Genomic DNA, 21,633 nt, shown 5'->3' on the forward strand with positions numbered 1-21,633 from the left:
TTTGGAGACGGAGTCTTGCTCTGTCATCCAGGCTGGAGTGCAATGGCACGATCTTGGCTCACTGCAACCTACACCTCCTGGGTTCAAGTGATTCTCCTGCATCTGCCTCCCAAGCAGCTGGGATTACAGGTGCCCACCACCGCACTGAGCTAATTTTTGTATTTTTAGTAGAGATGGGGTTTTGCCATGTTGGCCAGGCTGGTTTTGAACTCCTGACCTTAGGTGATCCACCCGCATCGGCCTCCCAAAGTGCTGCGATTAACACGCGTGAGCCACCGTGTCTGGCCTAATTTTGTATTTTTAGTAGAGACGGGGTCTCACCATGTCAATCAGCATAGTCTAGAACTCCTGACCTCAAGTGATCTGCCCGTCTGGGCCTCCCAGAGTGCTGGGATTACAGGCGTGAGCCACCGTGCCCAGCCGAAACATCTACTTCTAACATGTTGCAGATACTAATTCCACAGTACTTCCGGAGTGTCTCAAGTGTAAGACTGGATTAGGAACCCTGATTGAGCTCATCTGCTGCATGACTCCACATGACTGATCCCCTCTTCATCCCTCTAAGCTGGAGGTGCCTCTCAGGGATGCTGTTTTCCATCCATCCTCTGTTACCCTTTCGTATATCTCAGCAAAGGGAAAGAGGTAAATATTTTAAATGCTTGTGGGGTTTAATGAGGCTAAGAGTATCTGTTTTTAAAGTTTATCAGATAAAAGGCATAGACTCTAAAAATGAGCACAAGTCCTTCAGGCCAGCATCGTATAGCCCAGCATTTCCAAACTCATGGGGCCCATTTTTTCATGTAACATTTGCTGACGTGCCATGGACCCAGTGTTCTGAGACAGCTACTCTGGAGACTCTGAGCTCGAGTAGCTGGGATTACAGGCATGCGCTACCATGCCAACTAATTTTTGTATTTTTAGTAGAGATGGATTTTCGCCATGTTAGCCAGGCTGGTCTTGAATTCCTGACCTCAGGCAGCCTCAAGCGATCCACTTGCCTTGGTCTCCCAAAGTGCTGTATATAGCCTCTTTAAATGCCTGGGAAACACTGCTAAAGATTCCGTATACACTGACCTTGGTAAGAGTAGACCATTATTTGGTTTTATCCTCACATGGCAGTGATTTGCTAGATTCTCTGTAAGTAGGAAACTTCAGAACTACCAGTGTCAGCCACCTCTTTGATTCAGAGCAGTAATTTTCAACATTTCCAAGCTTGTAGACCCTTTTTCTTGGCCCTAGTAAAAGATGAGGCCGACCACAGCCTCTCCACAAATACTGGTGTGCTTTTGCCATCAACTGAAAAAGCAGAATTGGTCAAAAGCTACTATGAATGCTGGGATACTTTTCTAAAAAAAGTAAATTAAATATTTTGAATAGATAATTATATGTACATGGCAGTTATCCTTGAACTGAGTTTATATTTTATTCCTTGCTGCTGCCGCCATACAGAAAATAAACCAGGAAAAACTTCTAACTGGGTAAATCAGCTGTTCACCTTTATTGAAATATTGGAAAAGGGCCAGGCATGGTGGCTCATGCCTGTAATTCCAACAGTTTGGAAGGCCAAGACAGGCAGATCACTTGAGGTCTGGAGTTCGAGACCAGCCTGACCAACATGGTGAAACCCTGTCTCTACTAAAAATGTAAAAAATTAGTTGGGTGCCGTGGCACACACCCAGCTGCTTGGGAGGCTGAGGCAGGAGAATTGCTTGAACCAGAGAGGCAGAGGTTGCAGTGAGCTGATATGGCACCATTGCACTCCAGCCTGGATGGCAGAGCAAGACTCCATCTCAAAAAAAAAAAAAAGGAAAAAATAGATGCAGTTGAAGCTTTGTAGACTCGTACCTCTTTATGTATATACAATGGAAAACAGGATATGTGTATTCTCTGATCCTCTCAATAGGCCTGAGGACCACTCCTCACCAGAGTTCTACAGTGCACAGCGGCTCAATCTCCTGTAGTCAAAAAGTAATCAGAGGAGAAAAAGTCCGTGTACTAAAGCTCATGCTCCTTAGTGGGGATCACTTATCCCTCACTTATCAAATTCCTATAAAGGAGGAGAAATTTTTCTTTTCCTTCCAGCTCAGGGAGTGTTGAAGGGGTGCTTTGCATCCTTTGCTCATTTTCTCACTTGGAGGAGGAGGATTCCTCTGGTTAGATTAAGGACAGTCTATCTGCCATTGGGCCACACCTTCACACAGGGGTGGGGAAACGGACTCAAAAATAACCTAAGGTGTGGCCGTCCCTCCCTTGTGCTGCCAGCTAAAGGCTTCCTGGATGGGGAGGAGAACTAGGGCTCCTTGGTTTTCCTGTGGTTTACCTGTCTGGAGATGCCCACACACTGTTCCCTTTCTGGGGGCAGCTGTCCCTGCCACCCCCTGAACTTTGTAATCGTACAGCGACTGCTTTGGTGAGGCTAAAGGAGATCTTCTATGCAGGGGGCTGGATGAAGTCACCCAGAGTTAGCTCTACACAAGGGTCGCATTCTAGATGTCGGGGGACAGCCCCTGTGACCACAGGTTCCAGCTGCGCTCTTTAGTTCTGTCTTCCCAGGAGTTGCTGGTCCTCTATTCCCAGAGTGGGTCCTTTGGTCCCCATTTAACACATCTGTCTAGAACCCTGGGCAGACTGTGTTTAAAGATCGTCCACACTCAGTTCTCAAGGATGACTTAATAATGGGAGGAAACGCAAAATCTCCACCCCATAAACAGCTTGTAATTTTACATATGAAATGTTTTAAGTTTCACAAGGCACACAAGAGAATAGGAAGGAGGCATCTCTTCTTGCTTCTGAGAAAGCTCAGCTGCAGGTCCCCAGAGGCTTGAGCCCAGCCAACTAGGAGGGAGGAGTTGAGTGTGCTGGAAGAGCCCGTAAAAAAACCCAGAGCCTCAGCTTGCACGATGTTCTGTGCACGATGTCATTGGCTCTCCTAGTTCCCCTCTCTCTCCTACCTTCCGCTCTACACAGCTCACCAGAAAAGTCGCCTGGGGACAGGAAGTATAAACTTGTGCATAAATATAGACCCATTTTAAAATATCACTTGTGCTTAAAGGGACGAGGCCAGAATTCTCTTCCCCTAATGAGCAAGATTAAATTCTGCTCCTTCAAACATTCAGTGTGTTTGGTAAGAAGACCCCTATTAATGTAAGAAAGGAATTCTAAGTAAAATATTTCAGGATCCCAGTTCTTTACAATATTTCCGACGACCTGTGAACAATTATTATGGTGTAGTAAATTAGGGAGTATGGCTTTCTCTGGCAACCAAATGTCAAGATAACGACCTAATAATACTCACTGGGGATATAAATAGTGTGGTCTGGGCCACATAGATCCATTTACCACCAGTTTAGGAATTTACCATCAGTTTAAGAATTTACCATCAGTTTAAGAATTTACCAGTTCTTTCTCCTTAAGGGGCATCTTTGGACAGCCTTGAATTGGAAGAAATGGCTGTCTGGGGTCCAGCCCAAAGGGCCAGGCTAGAGGAAGCAGAGAAGGTGGTTATTAAAATCAACAACATTCACAGGAGATTGGATCACTTGCTTTCTTCAGTAAACAGAAAGAGTAGAGCTTTGGCTGTGAATTTTTTGGTTGTTAATTTTTGCTGTTTTTTTCTGCGTGCCAATCTCTCTCCATACTCTTTGAAAGATCATTCTTTCTACCCTTGCAGATCACACAGAATAACTCAGCAAGGAGCAGGGCAGAAAACAGGAGGTTACATGAGAGTCTACACACCGGCCAGGAAGCTGCCAAGTCCCTTTTCCCTGCTTGGCAGCCAGAACCCTGAGGATGAGGCCCAACCCCCAGCTGTGAAGCTTGAAAGACTGAATGGCTCAAAAGAAAAGGTGTCCAGGAATCAATAATTGGGGGATCTCCCAGTGAGGCAACAAGATCCATACCTGTTCACTTATCTTTAATTTGTTCACTCAAGGAAGAGCCTACTATCTGCCAAGCAGTCTTGATGCTGCAGATACAGCAGTAAGTAGACACCAATCCCTGACCTCAAGGCACTTATATTCTAATAGTGAAGAGACAGGAAACTAAATAAATCATACCATATATTAAAAGATAGACTGGGTGTGGTGGCTCACGCCTGTAATCTCAGCATTTTGGGAGGCCAAGGCAGGCAGATCACTTGAGCTCAGGAGTTTGAGACCAGCCTGGGCAACCAGATGAAACCCTGTCTCTACCAAAAATACAAAAAAATTAGGTGAGCCTCCATGGAGGCATGTGTCTGTGGTCCCAGCTACTCAGGAGGCTGAGGTGGGAGGATCGCTTGAACATGGGAGGATTTCTTGAGCCCAGGAGGCAGAGGTTGCAGTGAGCTGAGATCGTGCCACTGCACTCCAGCCTGGATGACAGAGTAAGACCCCATCTCAAAAAAAAAGATAAATGCTATAGAAAAAAATAAATTGAAAAAGAGGGATAGGGAATGCTAAGTGAAAGTGGAAGGGAGAGTGTTAGATAGGGGGATGGGGGAGCCCTTGCTGAGAAGGTGACATTTGAACAAAGACTCTATCTACGGTGAAGCTATCAGTTGGCAAGCCTAATCTATGCACACAAGTCTTCCAATCAGTTTTTTAGTGCCTCATTCTTTAAATATTTACAGATAGAGCTCCAGACATTTGAGGAAGGCTTTCAAATGTAAAACGGAGAAAGAAAATTGGGGCTCAGAGGAAAAACAATAAAAAAGAGAAAGATGCAGTTTGCTAATTTTCTTACTACAGCCATTCTCCCCTTCTTTTGATATAGATCTCCTCGAGTTTTAGTGAGTTTTAGTTAGGTAAGAGGCTTCCCAGGCAGGGTCCCCTCTCCCTAACCTACCCGCAGCTGGTGGGGCTATGACACTAAGTTCTGGCTAATGGGATGTGAGCAGAAGTGGTACATAGGACCCCTGGGTCAGTCATGACCCCTTGGAGCAAATGCCACCTGCCTGCCTCTGGACTTTTTTGATAAAGAAGCTTCTATCAGGCATTATATCTTTGTTACAGCAGCCTAGCATGTTGTGGGGGAAAGAAAGAGAGACTGTTACTGTGTCTATGTAGATAAAGGAAGACAAGAAACTTCATTTTGATCTGTACTCAGAAAAATTCTTCTGCCTTGAGATGCTGTGAATCTGTAACCCTAACCCCAACCCTGTGCTCACAGAAACATGTGCTGTGGTGACTCGAGGTTTAATGGATTTAGGGCTGTGCAGGATGTGCTTTGTTAAAAATGTGTTTGCAGACAGTATGCTTGGTAAAAGTCATCGCCATTCTCCAGTCTCGAGTATCCAGGGACACAGTGCACTGCGGAAGGCCGCAGGGACCTCTGCCCAAGAAAGCCTGGGTATTGTCCAAGGTTTCCCCCCACTGAGACAGCCTGAGATACAGCCTCGTGGGAAGGGCAAGACCTGACTGTCCCCCAGCCCGACACCCGTAAAGGGTCTGTGCTGAGGAGGATTAGTGAAAGAGGAAGGCCTCTTTGCAGTTGAGATAAGAGGAAGGCATATGTCTCCTGCTCGTCCCTGGGAATGGAATGTCTTGGTGTAAAACCTGATCGTACATTCTATTTACTGAGATAGGAGAAAACCGCCTTATGGCTGGAGGTGAGACATGCTGGCGGCAATACTGCTCTTTACTGCACTGAGATGTTTGTGTAAAGTCAAACATAAATCTGGCCTATGTGCACATCGAGGCACAGCACCTTTCCCTAAACTTATTTATGACACAGAGTCCTTTGCTCACGTTTTCCTGCTGACCCTCTCCCCACCATTACCCTATAGTCCTGCCACATCTCCCTCATCGAGATGGTAGAGATAGTGATCAATAAATACCGAGGGAACTCAGAGACCAGTGCCGGCGTGGGTCCTCCGTATGCTGAGCGCCGGTCCCCTGGGCCCACTTTTCTTCCTCTATACTTTGTCTCTGTGTCTTATTTCTTTTCTCAGTCTCTCATCCCACCTGACGAGAAATACCCACAGGTGTGGAGGGGCTGGCCCCCTTCACATATATTCTAACTCATACATGTGGGTCACAGGAAAGAGGAGATCCAACATAGGAGAGAAAAAGGGAATCCCTAGAATGACAGTGAAGGGATATCCCAGGTAGAGAACTCTGCCTGCCTCAGGACAGAGCGCAGCAGTCTAGATTGGAGCAGTGTAATTTTCCATGTTGAGGGTTCTCTGTAGTTGCATAGTTTTTAACTTGAGGACAGAAAGCTGAAATGGGCCTGAAGCAGATCCTTATCTGTACTTAGCTTGCCTGGTGCTGATGACATTTCTGTTCTCCCTGCTACACAGCTGGCCAGCTGAGGAGGTGTGGGTGTGCTTTGATCTCCTCCTGAAAGCTGGGGGCAGGGACATGCTGAGCTTAGAAGCAGAAAATGCAGAGCAGCCCTCTGCCATTACCATATTTCTGGGGGACACCCCGTGCTTGGCTCACACAATAGCCTCCCTGATCATGGGGTGCCATATTTCCAAGGACTCACTCAGCACCACTTCTGCTTCCCCAGAAGAGGCTCTGGAAAACTTCCGAGGGATGCTGAAGCCAATCTATAACTCAATGTTCAGTTTACCTGTTTCTTGGGATTGTTCGTCTAATTGTGATATCACCTTTTTCTTACACAGCTAGGTCGGTGTTGTTTTTCAAAAGTAAAACGTATTGCTTAGAGATATTATAAGGAGTAAAACTATAAAGTATCAGAATGATTACAAGAAAAATGAACTAGTGGTTACCTCTATGGAGGGATGGAGAGAGGGAATACCCTTGGGGAGGGACACACGGCCCTGTAAGATACTTTACCAGGACCTGGGTTTGAGGCGGGTAGAGCAGGAAAGACTTTTAGTACTATTTGGCTTTTTAAACCATACGCATACATTGCTTTGACAAAATAGCTCTTCTATGCTGGGAACTGGGTTTCCATAGTTAAGTCTAGGTTCTTGCCTTTGGGTACTTTTTTTTTTTTTTAAGACAGAGTCTCACTCTGTTACCCAGGCTGGAGTGCAGTGACATGATCTCAGCTCACTGCAACCTCCACCTCCCAGGTTCTAGCAATTCTTCTGCCTCAGCTTCCTGAGTAGCTGGGACTACAGGCATGTGCCACCACACCCGGCTATTTTTGGTACTTTTAGTAGAAATGGGGTTTCACCATATTGGCCAGGCTGGTCTCAAACTCCTGACCTCGTGATCCACCCGCCTGAGCCTCCCAAAGTGCTGGGATTACAGGTGTGAGCCACCGCACCCAGTCGCCTTCGGGTACTTCCGAATTTGGCAAGAGACCAATACAGATGATTAACTACAACATAGCCTGATAAGAGCTGTAAAGTATCTACATGCACAGTGTTTTTGAATTCCAGAAGAGGGAACGATGATTTTTCAGTCAAAAGGCCATGAGAGGAGAGAGAAAATATAGGGGAAACGATTTGTAAATCAGGCCTTGAACGAGGAGGAGTTTCAAAGTAAAACAAAGAAGAAAAGCCATCTCAGGAGAAAGAAACACAATGAACATTGACAAAGAAGTGTGAAAGTGCAGGCAAGTGGTCCAGAGTGGATCAGATACTATAACCTCTGGTGGGAGGGGCTTTCATATTGTGCAGTGTGTAAACTGAACAATTATCCATAGCAATCCTGGTTGAAGGGAGTGGTTAGAGCCCACAAAAGAAAGAGGCGAGAAGTACAAGGGCCTTAAGTGGGAAATGGCAAAAAGGAATATGAAATGAAAAAAGACTGTTATTAAACCCTAAGCATTATTCAGTAAGCCGGGGCTGGCATTTATTTCAATATGAAATTTCAAAATTATATCAACCATTTGTACTCAGTGAGTGACAGCAGCACGTGTCTTTATTTATAATGGCAGAGCCAAACATAAACACACTTTTAAGTTAGTGTATTTCACATAACATTCCTTAATGTCTTGAGAACATGGAAACGAATTGGACAAAAATCACTGAATCATCTATAGGTATTTTTTTATTAGAAAAGAAATTAAGTGTTGTCACTAGAGACTGAAGGAAATTAACAATCTTACAATTCTACAACAGGCAAACTTCATGATAAGGGATTCTTAAGTTTTCAAAGTGTAGGAGCTGTTCCACAGATACACTCTTGGTGTAGGGGGCTGTAAGTTTTCTCAGATGTTTTACATTTCATGCTTTAATCTTCGCTGGTAGTCTAAATCAAATAAATACACAGTGTTCAGGATTATCTGGATAGCCATCTTAAATAACAGAGTGTTCCGCGTGACCACAGCCTCTGCACTTGTGCCTCTGATCCATATGACACCAAGACCAACTATGCTTTTCATATGATTTCTCCAATTGGGTCCTGTGACCTTTCACAGAATTGTTGAACATTTCCTATGAGATCTGTGGAGGACAAGGTGGAGAACACTGGTTCAGAGCAGTGATTTTCAAGGTAGGATGGGATGGGGTGGAGTTGAGTGGAGAGATGTATGTAGTTAGAAAGAACACATTCAAAATACCCACTGATTTCATAATACAAACTCCATAAAGTCAAGCAGCAAAATGATTTCAGCTAATGAGCAGTAGCAGATAACCAACTGTGGATTCATCATTGTAGAGAAGGAGTCTGGATAAACATAGTTGAAAAACACTGGCTTAGAGGTAGAGGCATGCTGACACATGGAGAACAGTAAGAAATGCATGCCAAAGAGAACAATTGAGGGTCAGTGAGAGAATCCTGGGCCAGAACTTGTCACAGTCTTCTGAAAGCCAAAGAACACATCCAGAAGAAAACCAAGATGGCCCGTCAACCTTCTTGGCCCTGTGCTTAAGAGCAAGTTGGTCCACTTTTAAATACTGAGCCAAAAGAGGAAAAAAGCTGTTTGTGCCCCCAAATTCATCCACCAGGAAGTGCTGTCATCATTTGCAATGCCATCCAGCTCTTGAGGAGGGACGTCAGCATGGGGCCTGCTCTGCCAGGAAAGAAAGAATGGGATCTCCTTGTAAGGCAAAATCCTTCCTTTCTCTCATTACCAGAACACTTACACCTGCCATATAAACACACTCTGTTGCAGATGGTCTTGAGATGCAGCTGCCAGTAAAATATTGACAGCATAGAACACTGAAGGAAAAGGCCAAATGCAAATAAGGAGACTTTCTGAATATGGGGGACTCTAATGCCCACACCAAAATAGAAGCAGTTGGAGAAATAACATTTCCCATCTTCTCCCATTCTTAATCTAAGCCTAAATTGCTAAACATGTCCCAGAATAGGAAACATTTGGTACCACCATTAATTGGATTTGAGTGCATTTAGTACCAGTGGTAAGGCCAGGAAGTGAACTCAGACAGACATAGGGTGCACCTGCTGTGATGATATCGTAGAATTTTGATTAGAAGATTTATAGCATTGACTATTTCATTTCAGGGAAATCAGTGGTATTTTTTCAGACCTTTTCCCCCTTCTGTTGCTATGTTGAGTAACCATCACAAATAATGTATACTCATTGCCCAAGAGATGAGTTATTAATCAGCAGGCAATAGATACCCCTCCAAGAACATTTTGCTTAAAGAACCATTCATTTCTCCCTCAACTAAAGCAGCATTTACGTCTCTCTGTGTACAGGTCTCTGAATTGGCGTGCTTGGGAGCTAGCTAGCTAGCTGTGCTGGAGAACTGGGGGAGGGAGGAGCTCAGACTCCAAAACCATCACGGTTCCTTTCTAAAATGTTCATCGCCCTGTGGTTTTCCACAGAGCCAAAGATCTCCTTTAGGTTACTGATTTTAGAAAACTTTGTTTTGGCTTTTGGGAAGCCAATTAAATAGAGTTGATTTGACAAGTGAACACAGGTAAAGCCAAAATGACCTCAGTTTCACATTGCATTTTGAATAAATCCAAATTGCTTACCATGGCCTGGGTGCTCTGGCCCCTGCCCACCTTTCTCGCTATTCTTCCTTCTCGCTGTACTTCATTCACTCTATTCCTGCTTTCTTTCTGTTCCACGAACATCCCTTACCTGTTGCCACCTCAGAGCCTTTGCACTTGCTATTCCCTCTGCCTGAAAAGCTCTTCTGCTTCATCTCTGCATAGCAGTCCCCTTGTCAACCAGGTCTCAGCTCAACCCTTCCTGGGAAAGGCCCTCTCTTACCATGTTAGCTCAATTTTCTCCCCACCCCCTGACATATTCTATCACATTATTCTATTCTATTCCAGGATTTGCTTGTTTTTGATCTGTCTACCTCTCTAGAATATAAGTTCCAGGTTATCATTTTATGCATTACATTCTCATGTGTCTGGCACATGCTCAATAAATATTTGTTAAATGAAGGTTGAGTGAAAGGATTTCTCCCATTGACACTATCTCTTTGTAAAGTGTAAAATTTATAAGTGATTGACATCACTGTTCCTCAACTCACCCCAAATCGTTTTTTCCCCAGCCAGAATGCTGTCCTACAGTATAACAAACCATGACAGAAGAATTCCACGGTCTCCCATGTTCCTGGCCCAGCACCTCACCTGCCACTCACCTGTGGTTACTGCAGAGCTCCAATCTGCTTTAGCCGCGTCAGCAGTTCCCCACTCTGTTGCAAAGAGACTAGATCACTGCATCCGCCTATACAATCTTTACCGATAAAGACTCGAGGCACCTAAAAAAGCACACGACCCAGGACATTACTACATTACTAGATTAGAAAGAACATTTCTATCCTACCAGTGAATATTTCCCATGATTCCAAACTTTTCAAATCACTTTACAACCTCCTCATGTATATGCTTACAGGACAGGACTTCCTTACTGTTATAAGGGGTAACATTATTAACTCAAGAATGTTTTTATGCCAGAAGAGTTTTCAAGTTGAGTGTGCTATGCATGAGCTTGTCTAACTTGTCAAAGGGATTTAAAAATTTCACTCTACAGAAACATGTTTTAGAAGGAGAATTCTGATTGGCTGCAGTCAGACCACCTAGCTTGAACTCTGCTCTCTCTGCATCAGGGACCACACCTAAGATTGTAAACTGGGTCACAGCAATCAGGAAGGAAGGAGTTCGTTTCTAAATACAGCTGGAAAAGTATTTGCATTAGGTCTCTGATTTTTCAGGTCCACGGTTTATTAAATATAATCATCTCTCTGTGTTGTTAAAACACAGGTGAGGGCCAGGCATGGTGGCTCATGACTGTAATCCTACTACTTTTGCGAGGCTGAGGTGGGAGGGTCGCTTGAGCCCAGGAGTTCAAGACCAGCCTAGGTAACATAGTGAGACTCCGTCTCTACAAAAAATACACAAATTAGCCAGGCATGGCAGTGCATGCCTGTAGTCCCAGCTACTCAGGAAGCTGAAGTGGAAGGATTGCTTTGGCCCGGGAGGTCGAGGCTGCAGTAAGCTGTGATGGTGCCATTGCACTCACACCTGGACGACAGAGCAAACCAAAGAAAGCAAAACAAAACAACACAGGTGAGCTCTGTCCTCGACCAGGGAGGTGTAGTGGTGTTTGAGTCTCCTTTAATCGCTGGTCATCATAAGATGGTTAAGTCACCCCGGACGTGGGTGCGTCACCCACGCCAAGCCACAGTCATGACACCTGCTGAATAGGCTCCTCTCTAGTTACACGCTTCCTCCCTGCTGCTAGCAGCAGACACATTCCAGAATTTCAGAGGGCTTTTAGAATCGCAAGGGAGGAGGAAATACCCTCAACGTGGCTGAATTTCTAGGCCAAGGGTGTTCCACCAAGGCTGCCTGGCAGTGAAGAAACTAGCCCCATGGAGGTCACGGCGTCATCAGAGCCAGCGGGCCTCTCCCCGAGTACCAGGAACACACTGGAGGGGAGGGAGAGGTGGAGGCAGAAAGCAGTGAGACTATTTTTCAAAGCTTTGGGCTTTCCTCAGAAAGCATAATAATTGAAGCAAATTGTCCAAAAAGTGAGAAAGATGAGAAAAGGGGCTTAATTACTGTGGATAAGTTCTTACAGCACTTTTATTAAAAAGGGGGTCTGGGTGAAAGTAGGCATTAAAAATAAAGTCTAAAAATTAAAAACAAATCTTGCACATTTCCATGGCTATTTCCTGTGCTCTCACAGGATAACTGAGGCTTCGAAAACCCACAGCCCTGGAGCTGCCCCCCAGCCTCCCGAGAAGACCCTGAAATGTGACCAGGCTGCTCCCAGCGTGGAGTTTTGTGCTCAGTGTCTGGCAAAGAAGCGAAAGGCTCCTTTACCCTCACACCCATCCTCTAGTCTGGACAACTGCAAAACTGCCTTAAATCGTATCAGTGAATGGTACCCCTAACCGGAGCTGAATGGCAGGCTGTACAGGACGGCACGGGGGGCTGTGGCAGTGAAACCAAAGCAAGAAGTACTGTTGATAAAGCTGAGCAAAGAAGAGGAAATACCCTGTGCTGCTTCCCCTCCTGTCCCTTCCTGTCCAAGCCTCCTCTTTAGAGGAACTTGAGAGTCCACTCTCAAGCAGAGGAAAGAACTGCAACCCCAAAACGAGTTTGGTAATCCTGTGGTTCTTATTCTCCTGGAGTAGGTTTCCCCAGCCTCAGTCAGGCAGCATCTCCCGCACGCTAGCTAGGGTTACACAAATGCAACTACTCAAAAGCGATTTCTCAACACTCCTCGGGTACGTCCCTGGTATAAGCCACCTTCATTTGTCACCTGAATAACTGCTATAGCCTCCCAATGTCTCCCAGCTTCAACCTTCACCCTTGCCCTACTGTCTCTTCTCCCCACAGCTGTCAGAGTGGCCCTTTCAAAATGGGGTCAGATCAAGTGACTCGTCTGCTCCGCATCCACCAGGGGCATCTCATCTCACACCGAGTACCAGTCACAATTCTTCCAAGCTCCCATTAGCTCTCAGACCTCACCTCCACTAACTCTCCTACAGGCTCACAGTGCTGCAACCATACTGGCTTCCTTACTATTCCACAAACCTGCCAGGCAAACGTCTACCCCAGGACCTTTGCATTCACTCTACCTGTAAATTGTGTACACCCATCTCCCTCAGCTCCTATAGATATCTGCTCGAATGTTCCCTTCTCAGTGAGACCCAATGGTTCCATTTAAAACTGGACCCTGCTGCTTCCTCCCTACCTTTTCTGCTTTTCCTCATAGCATGTGCCACTTACCACCTCCCATACTGTTTTATTACTGTATTTGTTTGTCTCCCCCACTAGAATATAGGTTCAACAAAGGCAGAAGGTTTTTTTTCATGGCAGAAAAGGCAGAAATTTTTCCCCACTGTCTATAAAAGTGTTTGGTACATAGTAGGTGCTTAAAAATATTTGTTGCATCCAGTAAAATCATTATTCAAATGTGAAGGAGAAATACTTTCTAAGATAAACAAAACTTGAGGGAATGTGTTACCAATGGAATCACCTTGCAAGAAATGCCCAAAGAAGTTCTTCAGAGAGAAGGGAAATGATATAGGTCAGAAACTCAGATCTATGTAAAGAAAAGTGCCTTAGAGGAGAAATAAATGAAGACACTAATTTAGGAGCTGTGACTATAGCAAAACAAAAACAGGTTTTACGAAGTACATGGCTTGATTGAAGGCACTAACTTTCCATAATCATGTCCTGCTGATTACTTACTAGATACAGCTACTTTATAGAATAATTAAGACTGCAGGTTCAGGCCGGGCGCAGCGGCTCATGCCTGTAATCTCAGAACTTTGGGAGGCTGAGGCCGGTGGATCACGAGGTCAGGAGATCGAGACCATCCTGGCTAACACGGTGAAAACCCGTCTCTACTAAACATACAAAAAATTAGCCAGGCATGGTGGTGGGCACCTGTAGTCCCAGCTACTTGGAAGGCTGAGACAGGAGAATGGCGTGAACCCGGGAGGTGGAGCTTGCAGTGAGCTGAGATTGCACCCCTGCACTCCAGCCTGGGTGACAGAGGGAGACTCTGTCTCAAAAAAAAAAAACCCTCAGGAGCTTTCAGACCCTTTGAATACAAACACTTCCCTGTTGGGGATCAAACATGCAGCTTTAAAAGACTTGTTCTTCCCCTAGGAGGAATGCACTCAGAATTCAAGAATCTGTGAAAAACATTTTTCTAAAAATGAAAAACACGCTTGTTGAGGTGGATCACATCTGTAATCCCAGCACTTTGGGAGGCTGAGGTGGGTGGATAGCTTGAGGCCAGGAGTTCAAGATCAGCCTGGGTAACATAACAAGACCCCCATCTGTACAAAAAACTTAAAAAATTAGCTGGGTACGATGGCTCATGCCTGTAGTCCCAGCCACGGGAGGCTGAGGTGGGAGGGTCACTTGAGCCCAGGAGTTCAAGGCTGCAGTCAGCTATCATTGCACCACTGCACTCCAGCCTGGGTGACAGAGCAAGACTCTGTCTCTTAAAACAAACAAACAAACAAACAAAAACCTTAAAAGATCACTACAAGAAATATTGTTGTTCTACAAAGAAATGAAAAAGCAATTGTTGACCAGGTGTGGTGGCTCATGCCTGAACTTTGGGAGGCTGAGGTGGGTGGATCACCTGAGGTCAGGAGTTCGAGACCAGGTTGGCCAGCATGGTGAAACCCCATCTCTAATAAAAATACAAAAATTAGCTAGGTGTGGTGGCGGGTGCCTGTAATCCCAGCTACTTGATTGCTTGAACCTGGGCAGTGGAGGTTGCAGTAAGCCAAACTCACACCACTGCACTCCAGCCTGGGCGACAAGAGCGAAATTCCATCTCAAAAAAAAAAAAAAAAAAAAAAGCAATTGTTAAATGAACACATGAAGAGGTTTGCTTTACCTACTGGAGAATAGATGCTGTTGGGCTGAGAACAATAATCACAAATTATGTTGCACATTGGAATCCCCAAGGGATTTTTCCAAATAGTAATGCTGGCCAGGTGTGGTGGCTCACCCATGCAATCCCAGCACTTTGGGAGGCTGAGGTAGGTGGATCGCCTGAGGTCAGGAGTTTGAGACCAGCCTGGCCAATATGGTGAAACCCCGTCTCTACTAAAAATACAAAAATTAGCTGGGCGTGATGGTGGGCGCCTATAATCCCAGCTACTTGGGAGGTTGAGGAGAACCCAGGAGGCAGAGGTTGCAGTGAGCCAAGATTGCACCATTGCACTCCAGCCTGGGTGACAAGAGTGAAACTGTCTCAAAACAAACAAACAAAAAAAACTAATGCTTGGCTCCCACCTCTGACATTGTGATTTAGTTATTGAGGGGCATAATTTGGGCATAAGGATTGTTTTAAAAGCTCTCTAGGTGATACTAATGTGCAGCAAAGTTTGAGAACCAATGGCTAAAAGGTCCTCAGGGTGGCAGCCACAGTGGGACCCGTAGTAGTGTTTGCACTGCCCTTTACACCTCTCAGGACCTGGGCATCCTATGCAGCTGGTGGTCCCACTAGGCAGCAAGAGCCTCTCTCGTCATTGTGTATACTCCAGGACCTCAGCACACAGCAGTAGGGTAACACACTAAGCCCCCCTCTGCACCAAAATGCTGACTTCTTATTAGAGAGAAGGGGAGAAACAACCTCCAATGCTTTATACTCAGAACCCAGAGAGAACCTTGTAAGTCAAACTAAAACTGAAACAGGGTATGTGCTTGGCCCAACACTGTGCTGTAGAATGTGCATCTTAAAAGGGAACTTAGCTGAGCTGGTGTGACATTTCTCATCCCACCTCACAGCAGAACTGATACAGGTGATGTGGTTGGCGTCCCTCCTGAAGCCCAGGATGCAAAGCCAAGGATGGTGAAGAGAGGAAGTCTTTCAGATGGAGGAGAGCAATTTTTAGAGGGTCCCACAGTCTATTCGTAGCAAATGAGACTTTGAGGTCTCCTAATCTGGTCTTGCAGCTGGGATCTTTGAGGACTACTGGGGTGGTGACTTGCCCAGGATCACACAGCCAGCCATTATAAGAGCCAGGCCAGAACTCCAGGCTATGATTCCCTACAATGTGGGGCCTGGAAACATCCATAATTAATTTAGAACAAGGGGCAGATAATGGTAGAGTTTTCCAGTGGGAGGAATTAGATAAGGAAGAATGAGTAAATTAGAAAAACAAAGCCTAGAGAAAAGAATGAAGGACATGAATCTCATGTTAAATAACAAACACATCACACCCGGCCCTCCACCCCAGCTTCCACCTCCAGCCCTGCCAGCTGAAAACTGTCATTTCCTGGCAGTGCTTAAAACAAAGACTCTAGATAATTCCCCAGGGACTCACCGGCAAGCTGCTGGTGCCACTTACCCTGCTGCACAGCAGACATCAGCTGCACTCCCTCTTCTGCTCTGTGAAGACCTTTGGCTGCAATGCCGCCGCTCATTCAAGTGACCGAGATCCTCTCTAAGGCGCCCTCCCCCACACCCCCCGCCCCGCTCAGCCCTCTGGACGCCTTGAAGGACGGAGCCACAGCCTTATCCTAAAGAAAGGCACAGCTCTGACAAGAAAAGGCAATCCGGGAGCCTTTCCCTAGCCGTTTAAAATGAAACTCACCGTTCTTGCTCCCGTGAGCTGTTGCAAATAATCTTGAATCTCGTTAGTGTGGTTGGTGGCTGTGATATCGACAAATTCCAGAAGCCCTTGTTTGATGGGCAATTGACTGAGGATCTCTTGGGCCCTCCTGCAGTACGGGCAGGTGGGCTTGATGAACACAACCACCTTCCCAGGCTGGATTTTGCAGTTCACAAACTCTTGAGCCATGCCGATGGGCTGCGATCTCCCCGAGAAGAATCCTCAGTTGCAGGTATTGCTTGGGGTACTGAGCCCTGACCCAGCCAGTTGGCTCCTATTTAATAAGGAACCTCCCTGGAGGCGGAGTTTGCCTGGTAGCTTGCTCGAGTTTTAAAGGGACAGCTTCGAAGACATTTCCATCTGGTATACTTCACTAGTTAGCAATGCCTAGGAATGCAATACTTGCTATTTAATCATTGGTAGCTATGAAAGACACTCTGGGTGTCTTTGTTGTCCTTGGACATTTGGGGAGTGCCTGCCCATTGGCAATGATCAGAGTTTAGTCACCTCTGGGGAAGCATAAAGTGCTTACTCACAAAGGGGCTGCGGAGGCAGTGACTTCTTAGAGCAAATTCTTGTTTTCCCTTTAGGAGGTACAGTTGTATTTTAAAATGCAAACAGAATCACTTACGAAACAGGATACTTTGAAATCTCTTTAGAGGAAGTGAAATTGAAACTGAATTTGCAGTCCTCATGAAGGTTGCTCTTAGAGCATTTTGCTTGGACTGTGTGGTGGGTGTTTGTTGTGATCTTTTTGATGGAATTCATTCTCAGTATTTAAAAATCCGGAGGTCTCACAAAACAATTTGGACTCACAACTTCTCTCTGAAAAGTCAGGTCAGGCAATACAGAGCTTGCACCTTTTAGTGGAAGCTGCTGGGGCTGACAGCTGTTGCCCCCTTTGCATAGGGCAAGTAGTGGCTTTGGTTTGCCACAGGTCCCAACGACAGGCCCATGCCTGAGACACCTGCTTCACTCCATAACCCTTTGAGTTGGTAACCCTTGAACGGCAGTTTAATATGGAGGCAAATTCCAACACAATCCCTGATACAAAACTACAGATGAAATGAGAATCTTTTTTTCTGGTTGAGCCTCTGTTTGTGACCCTCTGCTTTTAACTGTTTGTGAGGGGAAGTAGTGTTGTAACTCAGACACCACATTCACTTCAAGTGTTATAAGACACGGGTTCTAACAGTAGGAAATCTTTCACTATTCCCCAGGGTGCCCATTCTCCTTATCCCGCGAAGCAAAGTCTTCTACTACTGGGTCTAGTTCCGGCCCCCTCTAGTGTATGGTAGCTTAAATAAACAAATCAAGGAAAAACTATGTCCTTTAAACGTGAATCATCCTTTCCCCAGGAAGTTTTATGGTGAAACCAGAGTATCTTCAAAGAGGTGGGGCCAAGGCCAGAGCTGGACACCACCACTGCCACATAAGAGGAATCCCAAGCATACTGCGATCAAGGGAAGGGAAGAAAATCCACTCCCAGAAGCAGCTTTTTACTGTGACTCTCATCGTTACTAAAATTAAAATGGCAAAATGAGAAAGTCAGATTCTGAGTCACAGAGGGGGGGCTAAGTGACAACTCTGTCCAGAGAAAAGGATGTGGCAGGGCTGGGAGGCCCCTTACAGGGTCAGGGCTCCGGACTTCCCACTTCCTTCCAAAGTAGGCTCTGCCACAGAGTCTGAGCCTCCTCTCTTTTTTTATTCTTTTACCTCAGAACCCTGTGGCCAGGCTCCTTCCAGAGGCTCCTGCCAGGAGGTCCAGGGTCTCTTTCAGGGCCCTCAGGCTGTTGCCTTAGGTTCCCTCAGCCTGAGGTTTATCCACACGACTTGCAGCTGCTACTCACTCAGAGCCTTTCTCTTCTCCGGTATGTTGGTGGCTCCTCCCTTCCTGCTGCATCTTCCTCAGCCTGCCACTGTGTTCAAGTTAAAAGCCACCACCACCACTCTCCCATTTCCTGCTTTCCTGCCTCTGCCCTTTCATGAAATTTACTGTCTGTACTTTTCTCACCTCCATTCTCTCATCTTATTGCGATCTGACCTTGTCAACCATTCTGCTGAATTGTCGGCCGACAGCAATCATGGCCTCTATGTCGCCAAATAACCATTTAGCTAGGTATCCTGACCTTTTGCAAATTAGTCATCTGCCCCAAGAGGCTGGGATCCAGGGAGACTATTGTCTGCCTCTCGCTCAGTCCCAGGGACTGCCTGGTGTCTGAAGCCTTAGGATAGATGGCCATAAGGCACAAGCCAAAGGCATTTTTTTTGTGAGGCACCATGTGGAAAATGGGAGACAAAGAGATGGCAAAGAGGGGGTGTCCTCTCCCTTTCTCAGAAAATGCTGTGGCTTCAACTCAGTGAAAAATGACGAGCATAGAAGCCTCTGCTGCATTGTACAGCAGGAGCTGAAACCCAGCACGGACCTCAGGGCATCTCAATGGGAAGCTGCCGTGGGGGCTGCAGATGCCTCAAGTGCTGTGGATGGAAAGAGGGTGTGTGTGTGGAGTAACACATGTGGACTCTCCTTTGGCTTATGTGAGACACTCCCAAGCACTCTCAGAAAATACACCTTGGAGGGTGGGAAGTAAGGGCATTTTTTAGGGGAGAATCAGTCCTGCTGTACAGATGGTTGGCAACAAGCTAGTGAAATATGTGTGGTTACTCTCTTTTTTTTTTTTTTTTTGAGATGGAGTCTCACTCTGTCGCCCAGGCTGGAGTGCAGTGGCACGATCTCCGCTCGCTGCAAACTCCGCCTCCCAGGTTCACACCATTCTCCTGCCTCAGCCTCCAGAGTAGCTGGGACTACAGGTGCCCGCCACCATACCCGGCTAATTTTTTGTATTTTTAGTAGAGATGGGGTTTCACCGTGTTAGCGAGGATGGTCTCGATCTCCTGACCTCGTGATCTGCCCGCCTCGGCCTCCCAAAGTGCTGGGATTATAGGCGTGAGCCACTGCGCCCGGCCAATGTGACTTCATTTGTACCCACAGGCTGATGAGGGCTGCAAAACATGTGGCCACAAATGAACATTCTTCGGGTTTTTCCTTATTTACCCACTGTGCAGGGTTTGACCTGTAGATCACTGAAGGCCTCTGGAAGTTCTCTTCCCAGTGCCCATTGCAGCATGATCTTTTTACTCTTTCTATTGGATATTGTCTCAGTCTCTTTGTTAAGAATTTTGCCTACACATATGGTCTATCTTGGGGCTTGATCTTCTCATTGTGTACACACCCACTCCTTGAGAGGTCGTAGCTCCACACATGACTCCGGCTGTCAGCTTTTTACTGATGAGCATCACATGTTTTTCCTTATCTGGACCTGTCTCCTAAGCTTCAGGGATGGCTATCTCATTGCCTACTGAAAAGACCCACCTGGGGATTCCTTAGGCCTCTCAGCCTCTAGGAAACCAAAACTGAATCTCCCCTGAAGCCACCCTCTTTCCTCCACACCTGCTCATTGAGCCCGTATGCACCTTCATGTACCTTTTTGGCCAGGGCAGAAACCCGGCAGGTATCTGTGCTGGCCTCTGCTTTCACTTATGCATAGTGGCCAAACCCTACCAAGTTTGCCCCGAGTGCCTCCCTAGTCTGAACACCTGACTGCTCCTGCTGGTCCAGCCCTCATTAGTTCTTCACTCCCTGTTGTAGCACCTCCACCTTCGCCTCACTGCCTACTCCACACTGCTGCTGGGGCAATCTTTAAAAATACAGAAACTATCTTGTTCCCTCTTAAAACTAGTCCATGGGCTGGGTGCGGTGGCTCACGCCTGTAATCCCAGCACTTTGGGAGGCTGAGGCGAGCAGATCATGAGGTCAGGAGTTTGAGACCAGCCTGGCCAATATGGTGAAACCCCATCTCTACTAAAAATTAAAAAATTAGCTGGGCATGGTGGCGTGTGCCTGTAGTCCCAGCTCTTTGGGAGGCTGAAACAGGAGAATCTCTTGAACCCGGGAGGCGGAGGTTGCAGTGAGCCCAGATTGTGCCACTGCACTCCAGCCTGGGTGACAGAGCAAGACTCCATCTCAAAAAACAAACAAACAAACAAAAAACTAGTCCATGTTTCCCCAGGACAAAATCCAGATTTCCTTGTGGGGATGTGGCCCTGTGTGATGGGTCCTCCCTGCCTTGTTCATCGTATCCCAGCCTCCCCCGCAACATTTTAGAGACAGGAGGCAGCCAAGGGTCCCTGGTGAAACCCTGCCTCCAAGTCTAAAACAACCTGAAGGCTGAAAAACTGGACTGCTGTCCTAGCACTTTGGCAGGCCAAGGCGGGTGGATCACCTGAGGTCAGGAGTTCAAGATCAGCCTGGCCAACATGGTGAAACCCTATCTCTACTAAAAATACAAAAAAAAAAAAAAAAAAATTAGCTGGGTGTGGTGGCAGGTGCCTGTAATCCCAGCTACTTGGGAGGCTGAGGCAGGAGAATTGCTTGAACCCAGAAGGCAGAGGTTGCAGTGAGCCGAGATCGTGCCATTGCACTCCAGCCTGGGCAACAAGAGCAAAATTCTGTCTCAAAAAATACCAGAAACAAAGACAAAAATTGGACTGCCGGTCCTGGATGAGGCCCACCCTTTCCCGAATGATTCTTTCTGAATAATGCCCACCTGTGCACTGGGAAGGCAGAATGGAAATTTGGGAAGTTTGCACTGTTTGCAGCAAGGAGGAGCCTGGCCTCTCCTGTTCCTATGTGGTGACCTGGAACTCAATCTGTGAGCTGGGAAACCTGCTATCAGGATTCTCTCTTGCTTTGCTGAGAATTACTTTTCCTTTTTCCTTTTCATCCAGTAAATTCCATTTTCCTCACCCTTCTATGTGTCCGCAAGCCTAATCTTTCCTGGTCGTGTGACAAGAGCCCAGTTTTACCTGAACTAAGGGGAAAGTTCTGCAACAATTTCTCCTTTGCTCCAACTGTGTGGACTCTGAGCCATTTCCTCACTGCTGCCACTCACACTTTGGACCTGCTGCTCCCTGTGCCCAGGGTGTCCTTCCTCTTGTTTCTGTGTGGCTGACTCCTGCTGGCCCAAAGGGATCCAGATCAGGATGGTGTGTTAGCACCTCTAGGAAGTACCCCAAAACACACACCTCTTTCCCCCATGGGATGGGCGCCCCTCCACGGAGCTCACATGTCATACTGCGCCCTGACTCATCACATGTCATTGTTCCTTTGTATTAATTTTCTGTCATCTACAGTGAGTTCCTTGAGGGCA

General features: G+C 46.4%; 2 protein-coding genes across 5 annotated transcripts in view; one reads left to right on the plus strand and one right to left on the minus strand.

Moving 5' to 3' along the window:
- The window catches only part of RHOBTB3 (Rho related BTB domain containing 3), an 87,148-nt gene extending 76,731 nt beyond the window's left edge, over positions 1 to 10,417 (plus strand). The window contains exon 12 of one of the 3 annotated variants that reach the window (XM_063612380.1): positions 450 to 596. In XM_063612380.1, the coding sequence (XP_063468450.1) occupies positions 450 to 544 (95 nt within the window). In that variant the 3' untranslated portion in view covers positions 545 to 596. Of the gene's footprint in view, positions 1 to 449; positions 597 to 3,670; positions 4,954 to 10,382 lie in introns of those variants that run through there. The other 2 variants (XM_055233373.2, XM_055233374.2) reach the window with 2 other exon arrangements.
- GLRX (glutaredoxin) lies at positions 7,932 to 18,328 on the minus strand. 2 transcript variants are annotated; one of them, XM_055233385.2, is made up of 3 exons: positions 16,406 to 18,328; positions 10,469 to 10,588; positions 7,932 to 8,344 (listed from the first exon to the last, which is right to left on the minus strand). In XM_055233385.2, exons 1-2 carry the CDS (start codon positions 16,610 to 16,612, stop codon positions 10,475 to 10,477), a joined length of 321 nt encoding a protein of 106 aa, XP_055089360.1. In that variant the 5' UTR covers positions 16,613 to 18,328; the 3' UTR covers positions 7,932 to 8,344; positions 10,469 to 10,474. The 2 variants fall into 2 exon arrangements, with proteins under 2 accessions (XP_055089360.1, XP_055089362.1); XM_055233387.2 differs by having other exon boundaries at positions 7,932 to 8,913; positions 16,406 to 16,995.
- Between the last annotated feature and the right edge of the window lie 3,305 nt (positions 18,329 to 21,633).

The sequence above is a fragment of the Symphalangus syndactylus genome, chromosome 11 (genome assembly GCF_028878055.3).
Source record: "Symphalangus syndactylus isolate Jambi chromosome 11, NHGRI_mSymSyn1-v2.1_pri, whole genome shotgun sequence".
In the NCBI taxonomy this organism is placed as follows: domain Eukaryota; kingdom Metazoa; phylum Chordata; class Mammalia; order Primates; family Hylobatidae; genus Symphalangus; species Symphalangus syndactylus.

What these genes read in the sequence shown, in the direction of transcription:
- GLRX (XM_055233385.2), bottom strand. Translation starts at nt 16,612, where the DNA reads ATGGCTCAAGAGTTTGTGAACTGCAAAATCCAGCCTGGGAAGGTGGTT. An exon ending in AGCTCACGGGAGCAAGAACG is followed by an intron (nt 10,589 to 16,405) that starts GTGAGTTTCATT and finishes GTGCTTTTTTAG; the next exon opens with GTGCCTCGAGTCTTTATCGG.